The following is a 14668-nucleotide window of genomic DNA, read 5'->3' as shown; positions in this document are numbered from 1 at the left end:
ATGTAATGGTATAATTATAGCCCTAAAAGTGTATCTTTCAGGATACAAGTCATATTGTCATTCTTTGTGTTGAGACATAAACATTACATTCTTTGATATTTCATTAGATTAAGGTATGACTGCTTTTTCTTTGTGGTTAGGCTCCCAGACCAATATTGACTTAAAGGTGTTTATGCTGGTGACATTCTGTGAAAATGTCTTGAATATATATATATATATGTTTGTGTGTATGTGTGTGTGTACATATATATATGTCTATATATATATATATTTTTATGTCATGAATAAATGTTGAACCATTGTGAAAATGCAAGTTTTTAAATAACAGAGAGCTAAAGTAGCCAAAATCAGGCAGTCTGAGGAGACCCTCTAAAATGCTCAACAGTTAAGGGGTTATGAAAGGAAAGAGAAGTTCATAAGTCTTATAACAAGTCTAAATGGGTAGCTAACCATGTTATCTTTTTTTGTTATGCCAGATGTTTAAAAAAAATCTGCAAGGCACAATAACAGAACATTCTTGCCGGGCAGTAGCTACATCAGCAGCATATTTCTGAAGTGATTCTTCAGAAGGTACTTCAGAAGCTGCTGCATGGATTGTTGGTTACCATACTAGAAGATCTTTGAAGAGAAATTGCAATAGTGAAGCTTTTCTACTTCCATCGCATTAGGAATATTATATATTGTGTTAACAGCATTTTACATTTACACTTTGAATAGGTACAGTGACCTCTTTCCATACAGAAGGCAGTCGCTTACTATAATTACGTTTCCTTGAGGTCCAGAAAGGGCTCGGAGAACAGAAGAAAGCATGTAGCAATGCTGACTGTGTATCACTACATTGCATACCAACCAAAGACACATGGAATGCTGGCGTAGACTCAAAGAACATCTTGGCAGGGCTATAAATGCAGCTGATGAAAGCACTGCCTGGGGAAAAAAAAACACACAAGGTGGCCACCATGTGTCTTTATTTTCCCATTTAGAAGGTGGGCAAACCTAGATGCCAGGATTTACTATTAAAGCAAACTGTTCTTGAAGATCTAGTACTATGTAAGTATCTTACACAACTGTACTTTGGTAAAGAAATTGGGGAATTTGTTTGGCTTCTGCTAATTTGCACTAAGTCGTATGAAAATACAAAGTTTTTTTATTTTTTTTACAACATTGCCTTTATGTTTCAGCAGATCAGTCTTCAGGTTCTTTTCATCCACTTCAACCTGAAAGTGGTAGTGATGAATGCTACTTAGACACTGTGCTTCATACAGTCACAGAACTTCCTAGCTCATCTCATCTGAGCACTGAAACAACCAGTCAGCTGCAGACAACTGGTGAATTTCTTCCACCTGCTTTTGAGATGACAAATGAAGAGCTGCCATGTCCATCGGAGGTCCTGATGGAATCTACAAATGATAGAGGCAGTGAATCCACTATTGAGAATCCTAGAAGCCAGGATGCCGAAAGCTTGCTGCAGGATTCTGGATCGTTTGACTTTTTAAGTGTAACACCAAGTACAGTAAATGATTCTAAACATTCATTCAGGGAGGGTATGGAACAAACAAAAATGGATTTTAGTTTTGTAGAGCAGCGGATTGTTATAACTGGCAGAGGAGAAAATGTGCAGAAAGATGGAGTAGTTGTTACTGCTCCAGAAGCAGTATGCTCTAGTAAAAAGAGAGAGAATTTTAAGACAAGTGGGCCTGAATTCATAACTGATGTTTCTGCAGGACAGCAAGAGAAAGCATTGCAAACACTGCCTGGGACAGTCTTTGAAAAGGATATTGAATGTATTGACAGTTCTGTGCAAAAGATTACACTTCACAGTAATTCTTTGGTGGAACCAGATATGAAGAAGTCTTCTAAACAGGCAGAAAGTGATCATTTTGCATCTTTGATGAGTGGTTGTGTTCCAGTTTGGGTAAGTTTAATGACATTTAAGCATCATACTTGAACCCAAAGGAAATAGCAACTGGATTATAGATACTTTTGAAATGACCCTGGTTGTGGTTCGCATTGTTTGAGTTTTGATTTGTCCACTGCAACACTTGATGTCTGGGTAAATCATCCGTTACTTCTGCTTGCTTAAATATGCCTACCTTTATGTACTGAAATCTTTTAAAAATGACTATTTAGAGTGTAAGTAATGTTTACATTTTCTACATAGAATACAAGTGACCAAATAAAGAGTTTTACTGAAAGAGGAATTTATGATGCTGTGAGCCTTTTGGAAAACTCTTTGTGGAGAAATCCAAAGATTGTGTAATAACGTGTCAAAACATGATGATTTGTTCATGTAGGATGATTTAACGGAGGCTTAGAGGAGTTGTCTGGTCATTCTGTGTAGGATTTCTGACATATATTTTACAAGGCAGATGATTCCTGTTTAACAGCAGAGAACAGTATTAGGATCAGTGAGTAATGAGTTGCTTTTAGTGGTCATAACATATACTGTCAGTCCATTCAAATGCATCATTTTTAACTAAAGATTTTCACCAGTAGGATAATTGCAGGACTCCACAAAGCAATTCTGAGAGTCATATTTTAGCTTAAGTACTATTGACACTTTATGGATCTAATTTTGGAGTCGTCCTGCATTTGAGTATCAGTCAAGATCTCCTCCTCTTATATCCCTATTTGACACAATTCAGAATTATCCTGTGTTGCCATGCTCAGGTTATATTGATATCACTTGCCAGAGCACATCTTGGCTTTTACTCTAGGCTTGAAGGGGTGTACACAGCATCTGCACTGTACTTGTATTTTCTGGTGAGCACAGTTTGAATCTAAATCCTAATGTTTCTGCACCCAGGGTCTTCACCAAATGCCTAGCTCCCGCCCTAGCCTACTGCAGGACCAAGGGCATTCAAATCTACCCCTACCTAGACGATATTCTTACAGAGAAAGGAAACACCCTAAAAAACATCTGCAGTTTTCCGTGTCTCTACTACAAAGGTTGGGGTTCACCCTTAATCTCCCCAAATCATCCTTTGCAACAGAACAGGACAAAATCTTCTTGGGATGCAGGATCCGAACAGACCTAATGAAGGCATTCCTTCCTCAGGACATGGTAATTTCCCTAACAGACCACTTCCAGGATCTTATCCAGACCCACCAACTGTCAACAAGGCAATTCATGTAACTTCTGGGTCTTACGGCAGCCACTATTCTTGTCCTACCAGTAGCCGAGATGCACATGAGGAAGCTACAATCGTATCTAAAGAATGTGTGGGAACACAGCCCCCGTCTAGAGTTCCAGATCCCCTTCCTACCCTGCCAAAAGGCAGAGTTACAATGGTGGATTCAATAAGTTCAAATGAACCCAGGCCTTCACCTCTTACCCCCATACCAGTTCAACATATGCACACATATGCCTCGGATCTGGACTGGGCAGCTACCATGAAGGGCCACAAGGTGCAAGAACGCTGGCAGGCACCCCTCCTGAAAAAACACATCAACGTAAGGGAGATGACTGCAGTTCATTTAGCCCTGAAAGCTTTTCTTCCCCTACTGCAGCCAGGCCCCCTTCAAATCTTCACAGACAGCTCCACAGTATTGTGGTACATCAATGAACGGGGGGGGGGGGGGTCAACCAAGTCTTACCTCCTCTGCAGGCTAGCAATGCAGATTTGGGACCTAGCCTCACAAAACAACTTATCCCTGCAGGCAGTCTACATCCCATCCCAGGACAACCACCAAGCGGATGCTCTCATCAGATCATTCTCTGCATCACGAGTGGATGTTGCACAGAGAAGTTTTTCTAGACATTGTCCACCAGTGGGGCACACCTCAAATAGACTTATTTGCCTCCCTCCAGAACAGACAACTGAGAAAATTCTGTACTAAGGACCACTTCTCAATTGCCTGGAGATTGGACGCCTTTACCATCTCATGGAAGGGATGATTTCTGTATGCCTTTCCTCTCATTCAAAAGGTCCTTCTGAAAATCAGGAGGGACTATCTAAATATCTTGCTGGTGGCTCCCTATTGTCCAAGGCAGCATTGGCTCCCCCTTCTACTATCCCTCACCAAGGACAATCACCGCAAGTTACCCCACAAGGTGGACCTACTCACACAGCAGAAGGGAACTCTCATCCAGACTCCTGTGGAGATGTTGTGTCGAATACTCTGGGTGATAAACTTTTACTACCCTTCAGACACCACTACTCTGAGGATGTGCTTTCTGTCCTGAGGGAGTCCAGGAAATGTAACACAAGGAGATCCTACATTTTAAAATGGGAAGGAGTCTCCAAATGGTGTCTCCAAAAGCTTAGGGATCCCTTTCTGGTGGATGTACCTCTAGTCTTAGCTTATGTGTGTGAGCTTATCAAGGAAGGCCTTTCGTACTCTTCAGTGAAAGTGCACCTTTCTGCTATCCCTGCCTGCTTTACCCTTAGACCCTCTTTTACTTTCCAGGCTAGATGTTAAGTTGTTCTTGAAGGGGGTCTTGCACATCAGACCACCAAGGAAGCCTATTCCACTGCCTTGGGACCTAAATTTTATCCTGGAAAAACTTACACTGGCTCCCTTTGAGCCAGCTAGTTCTGCATCCCTACAAATGTACGCATGGAAAACAATCCTGTGGGTAGCTCTCACCTCAGCCAGAAGGGTATCAGAGTTACAGGCTCTCATGGCATGCCCCCCCCCCCTACACTGTCTTCCACAAAGACAGGATGACCCTGCGCACCAACCCTTCCTTCATGCCCAAAGTGGTCAATGAGCTGTCATTAAATCAGTTTATTCACCTACCAACCTTCTTTCCCTGTCCTACCAGTGACAGCGAGAGAATACTCCATTCCTGGTTGTTCACAGGCAGCTGAGGTTTTACTTGGACAAAACTAAGACCATTAGAAAATCTAATTAACTCTTTGTATCCTTTCATCCCAGCGCCCTTGGCAAGGCAGTCACCAACAACTATCTCCTGTTGGATCAGGACAACTGTTTGCTTCTGCTACTCCTACCATGGCAAGGATTTACTTCAGGGGGTAAGAGTACACTCTGCTAGGGCTGTAGCATCCACCAAGGCCTTCTTCAAGGGCCTAGACACAGCCTCCATCCTGGAGGCAGCCACCTGGTCCACTATACACACCTTAGATCATATCTCCAGAGTGAATTTCGCTAGGACAATCCTGCAGGGATTTCTGGAATCAGCTACCTCTACCCCCACCCTTCCTCCTTCCTAAGCTGTGGTACTCTCCCACAGTAAGAATACCACAACATGGGAATAGAAGGACATGGAATAGTTGTGTAGAATCTTACCCTAACCATAGATGTCCTTCTCTTCCATGTTGCATTATTCCTTCCTTCCCACCTATCCCCCTGCATTTCTTTTCACCTGTCTATGAGGCACCACATAGACTTTGGTCACACAGGGAAGTCCATGGCATTTCACTGGTCTTTGGGACACCAGTTGGCTCTACCTAGTCTACTGTCCAACTGGGCAGTTAGTTCTGAGGTCTGTGAGTGCAGACGTCACATTTAAGGCACCTGGTTTATGACCCTGTGTGTGACGTCCCATGCAACAACAGCAACCAGGCTTTATGCTTTTGTATGGGAGCCAACATTTGGGTCACCTGAGGCAGAGAATCCCACACTAAGAATACTGCAACATGGAAGAGAAAGGACATCTATGGTTCTGGTAAGATTTTACACAACTATTCTTTCTCTTGAATATATGTTTACAACGTCCAGCTTATGTGCACACACTGTTTGGTAGGCTGGTTTGTGTATAGTTGTTTATCTGTTTTTGAACTCGTCACATTTTTTCCCAAGCATTTCAGTGAAAACATTCAATACGCAAAAATTAATAAATAAATAATTTTCTGCAATCCACCCACTTTTTACTCACAACAAGCACACAAAACTATGCTTAACTTCCAGAAAGGAAGTTTACCCCTCCAAATAGGAGCAGTTAGCCAAAGTGACAGCTATAGTCTACATTTAAGGCTAGCAATGCTAAAATGCATGTTCGAGCCTGTGTTCCCACTTACACATTTGCTGCCTGCCCTTATATTATCTGTATCCCCCCCCCACATGTGAAAACAACATGCATGCTTTCAGTATACTTCTAACAATTAGCCTTAAGAAAAAAGTGCACTAGCTACCCTTAAATACACAAACTGAATTGTGGACTGTTCTGTTCAGTGCATTGAAGTACTAAGGCTGCTGGGAAAGTAACTACTTGTAGAATTATTCAGTTCCCAGTGTCCTAAACTTTATAATTTTTCACTTAACTGCTTGCCAGTTTCTCTTTAAAAGTTAATTGTATTGTACCTTGTAGATTTAACTCTAAACATGTTCAGAGCTTTTCTGATTGCTTGCACCTGCAAAACTCATTTTAGCCTAATAAAAGCATTTGCTAATGAGAAAAAGCTAGTAACATTGCTACTACAAGAAAGTATCCTTGGGGATTTCACTCAAAACCCACTGGTCTGACCTCTCATGCATATTATCTAACTATTAAGCAGGTGCTAATAAGAAAAATAAACAGCTGCTAACTTTGCAGATACAAGAATTAACTACACTTTTGAAATTATTTTAATAATCTTTTTAGTTTTTAAACCTATTTGCTTAAAAAACTTTTCAAGATATCTTCTTCTCTCACAACAGGATTGATTACCATCCATTTACACTTCCCCAGCAGCCCAAGTTTGCAAAATTATATTAACTTTAACTTGCTTCTTTCCAGGCCTTTTTTATCTTGTTGCAATGTGAGATTGGACATGTTACAGTGAAAAAAATGGTAGTTAATTTTATATCATAAACGTATACAGAAGTTACTGATAACACTTTCCCTCTCCTCACATTTAAAATACCTCTTATTGCATACTATATGATACTGCTCTACAATATATCATGCAGTTTACTTAATGTTATTTTTGTACAAATTATACAAAGATTAATAAACATAAAAACATTTTACTTAGTTACTTAAGCCCCTTCATTGTCCTTTTAAACAATAATGGGGTAATGTGAAGATGTTCATCGTGTTACCCTGCTGCAGTCATCACACTTGGGTTATCCTGTCGTCAGGCGGTCCCGCAGTCAGCCTGAATTTCAAAGTCTTGGTCCGGCGTCGGTTGCTGTCGCTTCTTCCCTGACGTCAGTGTGCCAGGGGTATATAAGAGGCATCCGACGCCATTTTCTTCAGTCTTTCTTGCTGTGCGGTGCCCGAAGCAGAAGCAGTTCGCAAGTGCCGGTCGGCTGACACCTGAGATTTTCAAATCGAGTTTCAGTCCGAAGTCTTCGAAGCTAAGTACCTCGTTGAGGAACCTTTTCTTGCCTCAGTCCGATGTCAGAAAAAGTTAACAATTGCATTTCATGTGGGAAGCAAATACCTCATAAGGACTTTCATTCTTATTGTATACCTTGCCTCAGCCCAGACCACGATGTCACTGGTTGTCGGTTTTGTGCTAGGTTCAATAAGTGAACTGTAAAGCGACGCTTTGATTTCGCACGACACTACTTCGGTAGGAAATTTAATTACACTATGCCGTTGGAGCAACCGACTACCGGCGTGCATAAAAAACACAAAGATAAAGACAGGCAGCCTAGATCCAAGCCAGACTCCGAGGCCTCGGCTGGGCCGGTCGCCGGTTCTCTGGTTTTCAGTGAGATGCCTACGCAGCCCCTGGCTACCACAGAATTGGAACCCCAGACCGCTTCAAATTCTCTAGCAGAGAGTTCTAGGCCGACGCAGCCATTTTCCTTAGGCCCTACCGACGACATTGCAGAAGGAGAAGCCGGTGCTGTAGAAACACCTTCGGTTTCAGAAGGTGTCTTCAGACCGACTACTCTCACCATAAAATCTTATGCTAAGCTTAAGACTCCTCTAAAACCAAAAAAGACTGCACTTCAGTCTCCAGTTCAAGGCCCCATGCCTAAGAAACAGATGCTTAAAATGGCTGAAGATTTGATTTCTTTAATCAGGGGTTCCCAACCCCCCCCCCCCGACAAAAGGCCTAGACAAGAGGAGGATTATGCCTCCTCTGATCAAGTGTCTATTTCCTCAGGCTCCTCTGAGGAACAGGATTACTCCTTTCCCCCCATATGAAGATTCTGATGCTGAAGATTCCATTCCCTCAACTTCTCCCCCTGAAAACTATTCCTTTGGGGAAACCTTACATACCATGAGGGAACATTTCCACTGGGAAGGTCAGAACTACTCCGACTCAAAGAAAAGGCTCCGAGAGTTTCTTTTACTCCCCCAGCACAGACCACTTGCTATCCCCCCAGTTTTAGACATTGTGGATGATGTTTACTTAGAATCTAGTCTAAATCCAGATTCTCTGCCTCCTGCTCCAGCCAAACCAGGTAGATACTATAGAGTGCCTGACTCACACAAATTCCTTTACAAAAGCCCTGCTGCTGATCCAGAGACAATCTCCCAGGGTCCCAAAGAGGCTAAGGCTTCTATAGCTAAAAATCCTGTACCCTCTGAAAGGGACTCCAGAGCACTAGATAGGTGGGGGAAGAAGGTTTACACCTCAGCTACTCTAGCTATGAGAGCACTAAATTGTCAATTTCACATGCTTAAATACCAGCAATTCCTAATGTCTCAAATAAAACAAAAGATGAGCACGCACCCTCAACAGTCTGAATTCAAGGAAATGCAGGATCTGTTGTATGCAGCTGAACAGGTGGGCAAACATACTTTACAATGTGGATTTGATTCCTTGGAAGCTTCCTGTAGAGCAGCTGTTACTGGGTCTGTTATATGTAGGCATGCTTGATTAAAGGAACAAACTCTGCCTGATCATGTTAAAGCAAAGTTACTAGATGCACCCTTATAGCAGGATGTCTTATTTGGGGTTAAAGCAGAAGAGGTTTTAAAGAAAATGGAGGATAAGGCAAAATCTATGCAGACGGTCAAAGATTTCTTACAGGTACAGCCCCCACGCTTCAGCAGAAATTGGCCAACAAAGAATTGGTCTTTTCCAGCTTCTGACAGACCACAGAGGGGTAAATACCAGGCGCCCAAGGGGCAGAGGACAAGCATATACCCATACCTGGACGACTCCCTCATCCAAGCAGAAAGCAAGGACATTCTCTTACAACATCTGGCTTTTGTAAAACACCTTCTAAGTTGCCTAGGGTACACAGTAAACGAAAAGAAATCAAAACTAGTGCCCTCACAAAATGTGACATTCCTGGGTGCCAGCTTGAGTACAACGGCCCAGATGGCTTATCTGACGCCAGACAAACAACTACAACTAACTCAATACTTCAACACAATGGCAACAAAGACCCAACTCCCTGCAAGAAAAATTTTGCAGGCCTTGGGCTTCATGGCATCTTGCATACTACTAATACCATTTGCAAAACTGCATATGAGGAAATTACAATGGTACCTAAAAAGCGTATGGACTCAACACAGCCACAGCTTGGAAACAATGATACCTCTCATTCCCTGCCTTCAACAGGAGTTTCTGTGGTGGTCACAGGCATGTCACCTCAACAAGGGTCAGCCTTTCACCTTACCCCCAGCCAGGCAAACTATGACAACAGATGCATCGGACTATGCCTGGGGGGCACACATGGCAGGACGGTGCGTTCAAGGCATATGGACTGCAGATCAAAGGAATCTGCACATCAATCAAAAAGAAATGCTAGCTGTGCAGAATGCCCTGACAGCCTTCAAGGACCTCTTACATCCAGGACAGCTTATAATAAGGACAAGACAACACCACAGTAATGTGGTACATAAACAAGGGGGTACACACTCCTACCCTTTATGCAGGCAAGCAATGACCTTGTGGGACACAGCACTGGCTTACCAAGTTCAATTACAAGCTCAATTCCTGCCAGGAAAAAAGAACACATTGGCAGATGACCTAAGCAGAAACATCATGGATCCCCACGAGTGGAAACTGGATCCACAAGTATTCGCAATGATAACTCAAAAATGGGGGTACCCAGACATAGACCTGTTTGCCAGCCCCCAAAACTATCAGCTAACAAAATTTTGCACAAGGACATTTCACCATCAAGCTTGGAAAGTGGACGCACTCTCATTCAGTTGGAAAATGCTGACAGTATATGCCTTCCCTCCATTGCCCCTTCTCACAAAGGTGCTGCTGAAAGTCAGAATGGAGAGACCCCGAATGATACTCATTGCCCCAGACTGGCCACGCCAGCACTGGTACCCATTATTAAGGAATATGGCCCAGGGCCCACCATGGATTTTACCACAAATTACTCATTTGCTCACACAGCAAGACAGTCAGATTCTACACAGCCAGCTCAAAACCTTAAATTTGGCTGCATGGCAAATCACCTAAGCAACCAGCCAGCTCCTCTTTCACAAGCTGTTATGGATGTTATTCTGGAGACCAGGAGGCCCAGCACCAGGAAAGCCTACTCAGACAAATGAAAAAGGTTTTGCGCCTGGAACCAAGCTAAAGGCCAAAATACCCTTCAGCCGGACATACCTCAGATTCTACAATATTTAACTGAGATTTTACACAAAGGGCTTTCTTTTTCATCTATTAAAATCCACGCCTCAGCTATTTCAGCTCACTACAACACGGATCCTCCCTTATTTTCACATCCACTTCTAAGGCAATTTCTCAGAGGGACCAAAAACATTAGGGCACCCAGGAGAGCACCAACACCAACGTGGGGCCTCAGTTTTGTTCTGGAAAAACGTACGCTACCTCCTTTTGAGCCAGCTTTCTCAGCTGACTTAAAGTTTATATCATGGAAGACTGCCCTGCTGCTAGCAATTACTTCAACCAGAAGAGTCTCAGAGCTTCAGGCACTAATGGCAGTAGAGCCTTTCCTCATTTTTCATCAAGACAGAGTTTCTCTATGAACTAACCCCTCCTTTATGCCTAAGGTGGTATCCAGTGTGGCTCTAAATCAAACCATCCATTTACCCACCTTCTTTCCAAATCCACAGAACAAAGGAGAAAGACTCCTGCATTCCTTGGACATTCACAGGCAGCTACGTTACTGCTTGGATAAAACTAAGGTTTTCAGAATATCTGACCAGCTTTTTTATCCTATGCTACAGCATCACAAGGAAAGGCTATCTCAAAACAGACCATTTCCAAATGGATAGGACATTGCATACATTTTTGCTACACCCACCATGGAAAGCCAGTTCCTGCTAGCATAAGGCCCCACTCTACCAGGGCAGCAGCTATATTTATTTTTATTTTATTTATTTATCATTTGTTGACTGGGAAAGTCCGACTAGGTTCCACAGAGCCTGTTTTCAGCAGAGGCCTGGGGAGAAATCCTCCAGATGCATGTCTTTTGAGTGTGGGAGGAAACCGGAGTACCCGGAGGAAACCCACGCGAACACAGGGAGAACATGCAAACTCCACACAGAAGGCACCCCAGCCGAGAATCGAACCGGAGAACCTCTTGCTGTGAGGCGACAACGTTAACCGCTGCACCACTGTGCCGCCCAAATCTACAGCCTTCCTCAGGGGGGTGCCAACCAAGGATATTCTGGAAGCTGCAACTTCACCAAACATTATCACTTACCACTTTACTCTAAGACTAGAGCTGGCTTCGCCACTGCAGTTTTGCAGGGCCTTCTAGCCTTCTATAACACTGTTTGACTCCACCTCCCATCCTTAGCTTTGGGATTCTACCCAAGTGTGATGACTGCAGCAGGGTAACACGATGAACATAGTACAGATGTTCATCGTGCATACAGTTGCAGTCATAACAGATGGGTTCTCCTGCCGTCAGGCGGGTCCTCGGTCGGCCGCATTCCAAAGTCTAGGTCTGGCGTCGGTTGTCATCGCTTCTTCCCTGACGTCAGTGCGACAGGGGTATAAAAGAACCAGTTGACGCCATTTTCTTCAGTCTTTCTTGCCGCGCGGTGCCCAAAGCAGAAGCAGTTCACAGGTGCCGGTCAGCCAGCTCCTGAAATTACGAAAATTTTGCAACCGAAGTCTTCTTGAAAGCTAAGTACCCCGTTGGGGAAACTTTTCTTGCCTCAGACCGATGTCAGACAAAGTTAACAATTGTATTTCATGTGGGAAGCAAATACCGCATAAGGATTTCTATTCCCTCTGTATTCCTTGTTTAGGCCCAGACCACGACGTCTCGGCCTGTCGTTTTTGTGCTACATTCAACAAGCGCACCATTAAGCGTCGGGCGGAGTTCGCCCAGCATTATTTTGACAAAACATTTAACTATATTATGTCGTCGGATACTCCGACTCCAGTTTTGTCTAAAAAGCGCAAAGATAAGGACTGACACACGAGGTCCGCAGCCTCTACCGACACCATGCCAAAGCCGACTACACATGGTCTGGTTCTCAGCGAGGCGCCTACGCAGCCCCTGACTACCGACGACATTTCATTGGCGGTGTCTCCTGTGCCCGAGGTCGCAGGCTCCTCGGCCCACACCCCGACTACAGATGCAGAAGCCACTCTTGGAGGTGAATCTCAAACTGTGGACAGATCTACCTCCTCTCAAGGTGTATTCAGACCTTCCTCTTCTTTTTCCATCAAGGCCTTCACTAAGTCTAAAGCATCCATGCATTCTAAGAGGCCAGCTACACAGGGCCCATCTCCAGGCCCCATGCCTAAGAAACAGATGCTTAAAATGGCTGAGGATTTAATTACTCTTATCAGGGGTTCTCAACACCCCCGGACAAAAGGCCCATAGTGGAGGAAGAATCCCCCACCTCTGATCATGGCTCCATTATATCAGAGCACTCTGATGAACAGGAACATTCTTTCTCTCCTTTTGAAGACTCCGATGCAGAGGAGTCCATTCCATCTGTATCCCCCCCTGAGGATTACTCATTTGGGGAAACTTTTCATACCTTAAGGGAACACTTCCACTGGGAAGGCCAAGATTACTCAGATTCCAAGAAAAGGCTTAGGGTATTTCTCTTGCTACCTCAGCACAGGCCTCTGGCTATACCTCCTGTCTTGGACATACTAGATGATGTGTACTCGGAGGCCTGCCTTAACCCGGATTCTCTACCTCCAGCCCCAGTCAAGCCTGACAGGTATTACAGGGTCCCTGACTCACACCAATTTCTATATAAAAGCCATGCTGCTGACCCAGAAACCATCTCACAGGGTCCCAAAGGGAATTAAGGCCTCCACTGCTAAAAACCCATTACCTTCCGAGAGAGATTCCAGATCCTTAGAAAGGTGGGGAAAAAAAGGTATATACCTCGGCCACCTTAACCATGAGGGCATTAAACCCATATGCTAAAGTACCAACAGTTTTTGTTATCACAATTGAGAAGTAAAATGTCACAACCTGAACAACCAGACTTGAAGGAGTTGCAGGATTTGATGCACAGTGCAGAACAAGTGGGTAAACATACCTTACAATATGGTTTTGATGCTCTAGAGGCCTCATGTAGAGCTGCTGTTACAGGATCAGTCATACGTAGACATGCCTGGCTCAAGGAACAAACCTTACCAGATCATGTCAAAGCTAAATTACTAGATGCCCCTCTACAAAAGGATGTATTATTTGGTGCTAATGCTGAGGAGGTTTTAAGGAAAATGGAGGAAAAGGCTAAATCAATGCAAACAGTGAAAGATCTTCTACAGGTACAACCCCCACGTTTCAGTAGAAATTGGCCTTCCAAAAATTGGTCCTTTCCAGCCATGGACAGACCCCAAAGAGGTAGATACAGGCGCCCGAGGGGCAGAGGGCAATCCCAAGGATCGTTTAGAGGCAGACAATGGCAAGCTCATACACAAAGATGTGGTGAGGATAGCTTGCAACCATTCAGAAAGCAAGCCCAATGACTTTCCCCTTTGCATGCCAAGCAAGACTCAAATGGCAGCACCCTTAGGCAGAAAACTGGCATTATTTTCAAAAAATTGGCATATTGTCACAAACGACAAATGGATCCTGGACATTATAAACAGAGGCTTCAGATTCCATTTTCACACCCTTCCAAAAATGAGAGGCATGCCAAACCTGCCACACAATCAAAGGGCAGAGGCACAAAGACAAATTTCAGATCTCTTAGACATGAAAGCTATTCAAGAGGTACCTACGCACGAACAAGGTCAAGGTTTTTATTCCAGACTATTCCTGGTACCAAGGAAGGGAAAAGATTGGAGACCTATTTTGGACTTATCCATCCTAAACACATTTCTACTGCACCAAAATTCAAGATGCTCACTCTACAGCAGCTTCTTCCCATGCTGGGCAAGGAGTCTTGGCTGGTAACATTGGACCTCAAGGAGGCATACCTGCATGTCCCAGTCAGACGAAATTGCAGAAGATACCTCAGATTTCTTGCAGGTTCAACCCATTATCAATTCTCTGCATTGCCCTTTGGCTTATCTACTGCGCCCAGAGTATTCACGAAATGCCTGGCATCAGTAATTGCCTACTGCAGACTTCAATGGATACAAATGTACCCCTATTTGGACGACTGCCTGATCCAAGCGGACAGCAAGCACATTCTTCTGAAACATCTGGCTTATGTAATAATGTTGTTGAATTCTCTGGGATACACAGTCAACAAAAGGAAATCAAGGCTAATACCCTCTCGGAAAATAATTTTCCTGGGTGCCAACTTGGACACAAACACCCAGATGGCCTACCTCACGCCAGAGAAGCAGGGGCAACTAATTCAATACTTCAGAACACTAGCAAATTGCACCAGGCTGACTGCAAGGAAAATCCTGCAGGCTCTGGGATTCATGGCATCTTGCATCTTACTAATCCC

The 14668-nt window shown here is 43.8% G+C and overlaps 1 protein-coding gene across 1 annotated transcript in view; it reads left to right on the top strand.

Annotated features, from left to right (window-relative positions):
- Positions 1-14668, top strand: part of LOC122802137 (centrosomal protein of 295 kDa-like) — a 1720043-nt gene that overhangs the window by 1514307 nt on the left and 191068 nt on the right. Inside the window, exon 14 of the mRNA XM_044071818.1 lies at positions 1182-1915. Coding sequence (XP_043927753.1) covers positions 1182-1915 — 734 coding nt within the window. The remainder of the gene's footprint in view (positions 1-1181; positions 1916-14668) is intronic.

Source organism: Protopterus annectens, chromosome 5.part0, assembly GCF_019279795.1.
Source record: "Protopterus annectens isolate FY-2018-M chromosome 5.part0, PAN1.0, whole genome shotgun sequence".
NCBI classification, from domain to species: domain Eukaryota; kingdom Metazoa; phylum Chordata; order Ceratodontiformes; family Protopteridae; genus Protopterus; species Protopterus annectens.
This window is presented reverse-complemented; position numbering and strand designations above follow the sequence as displayed.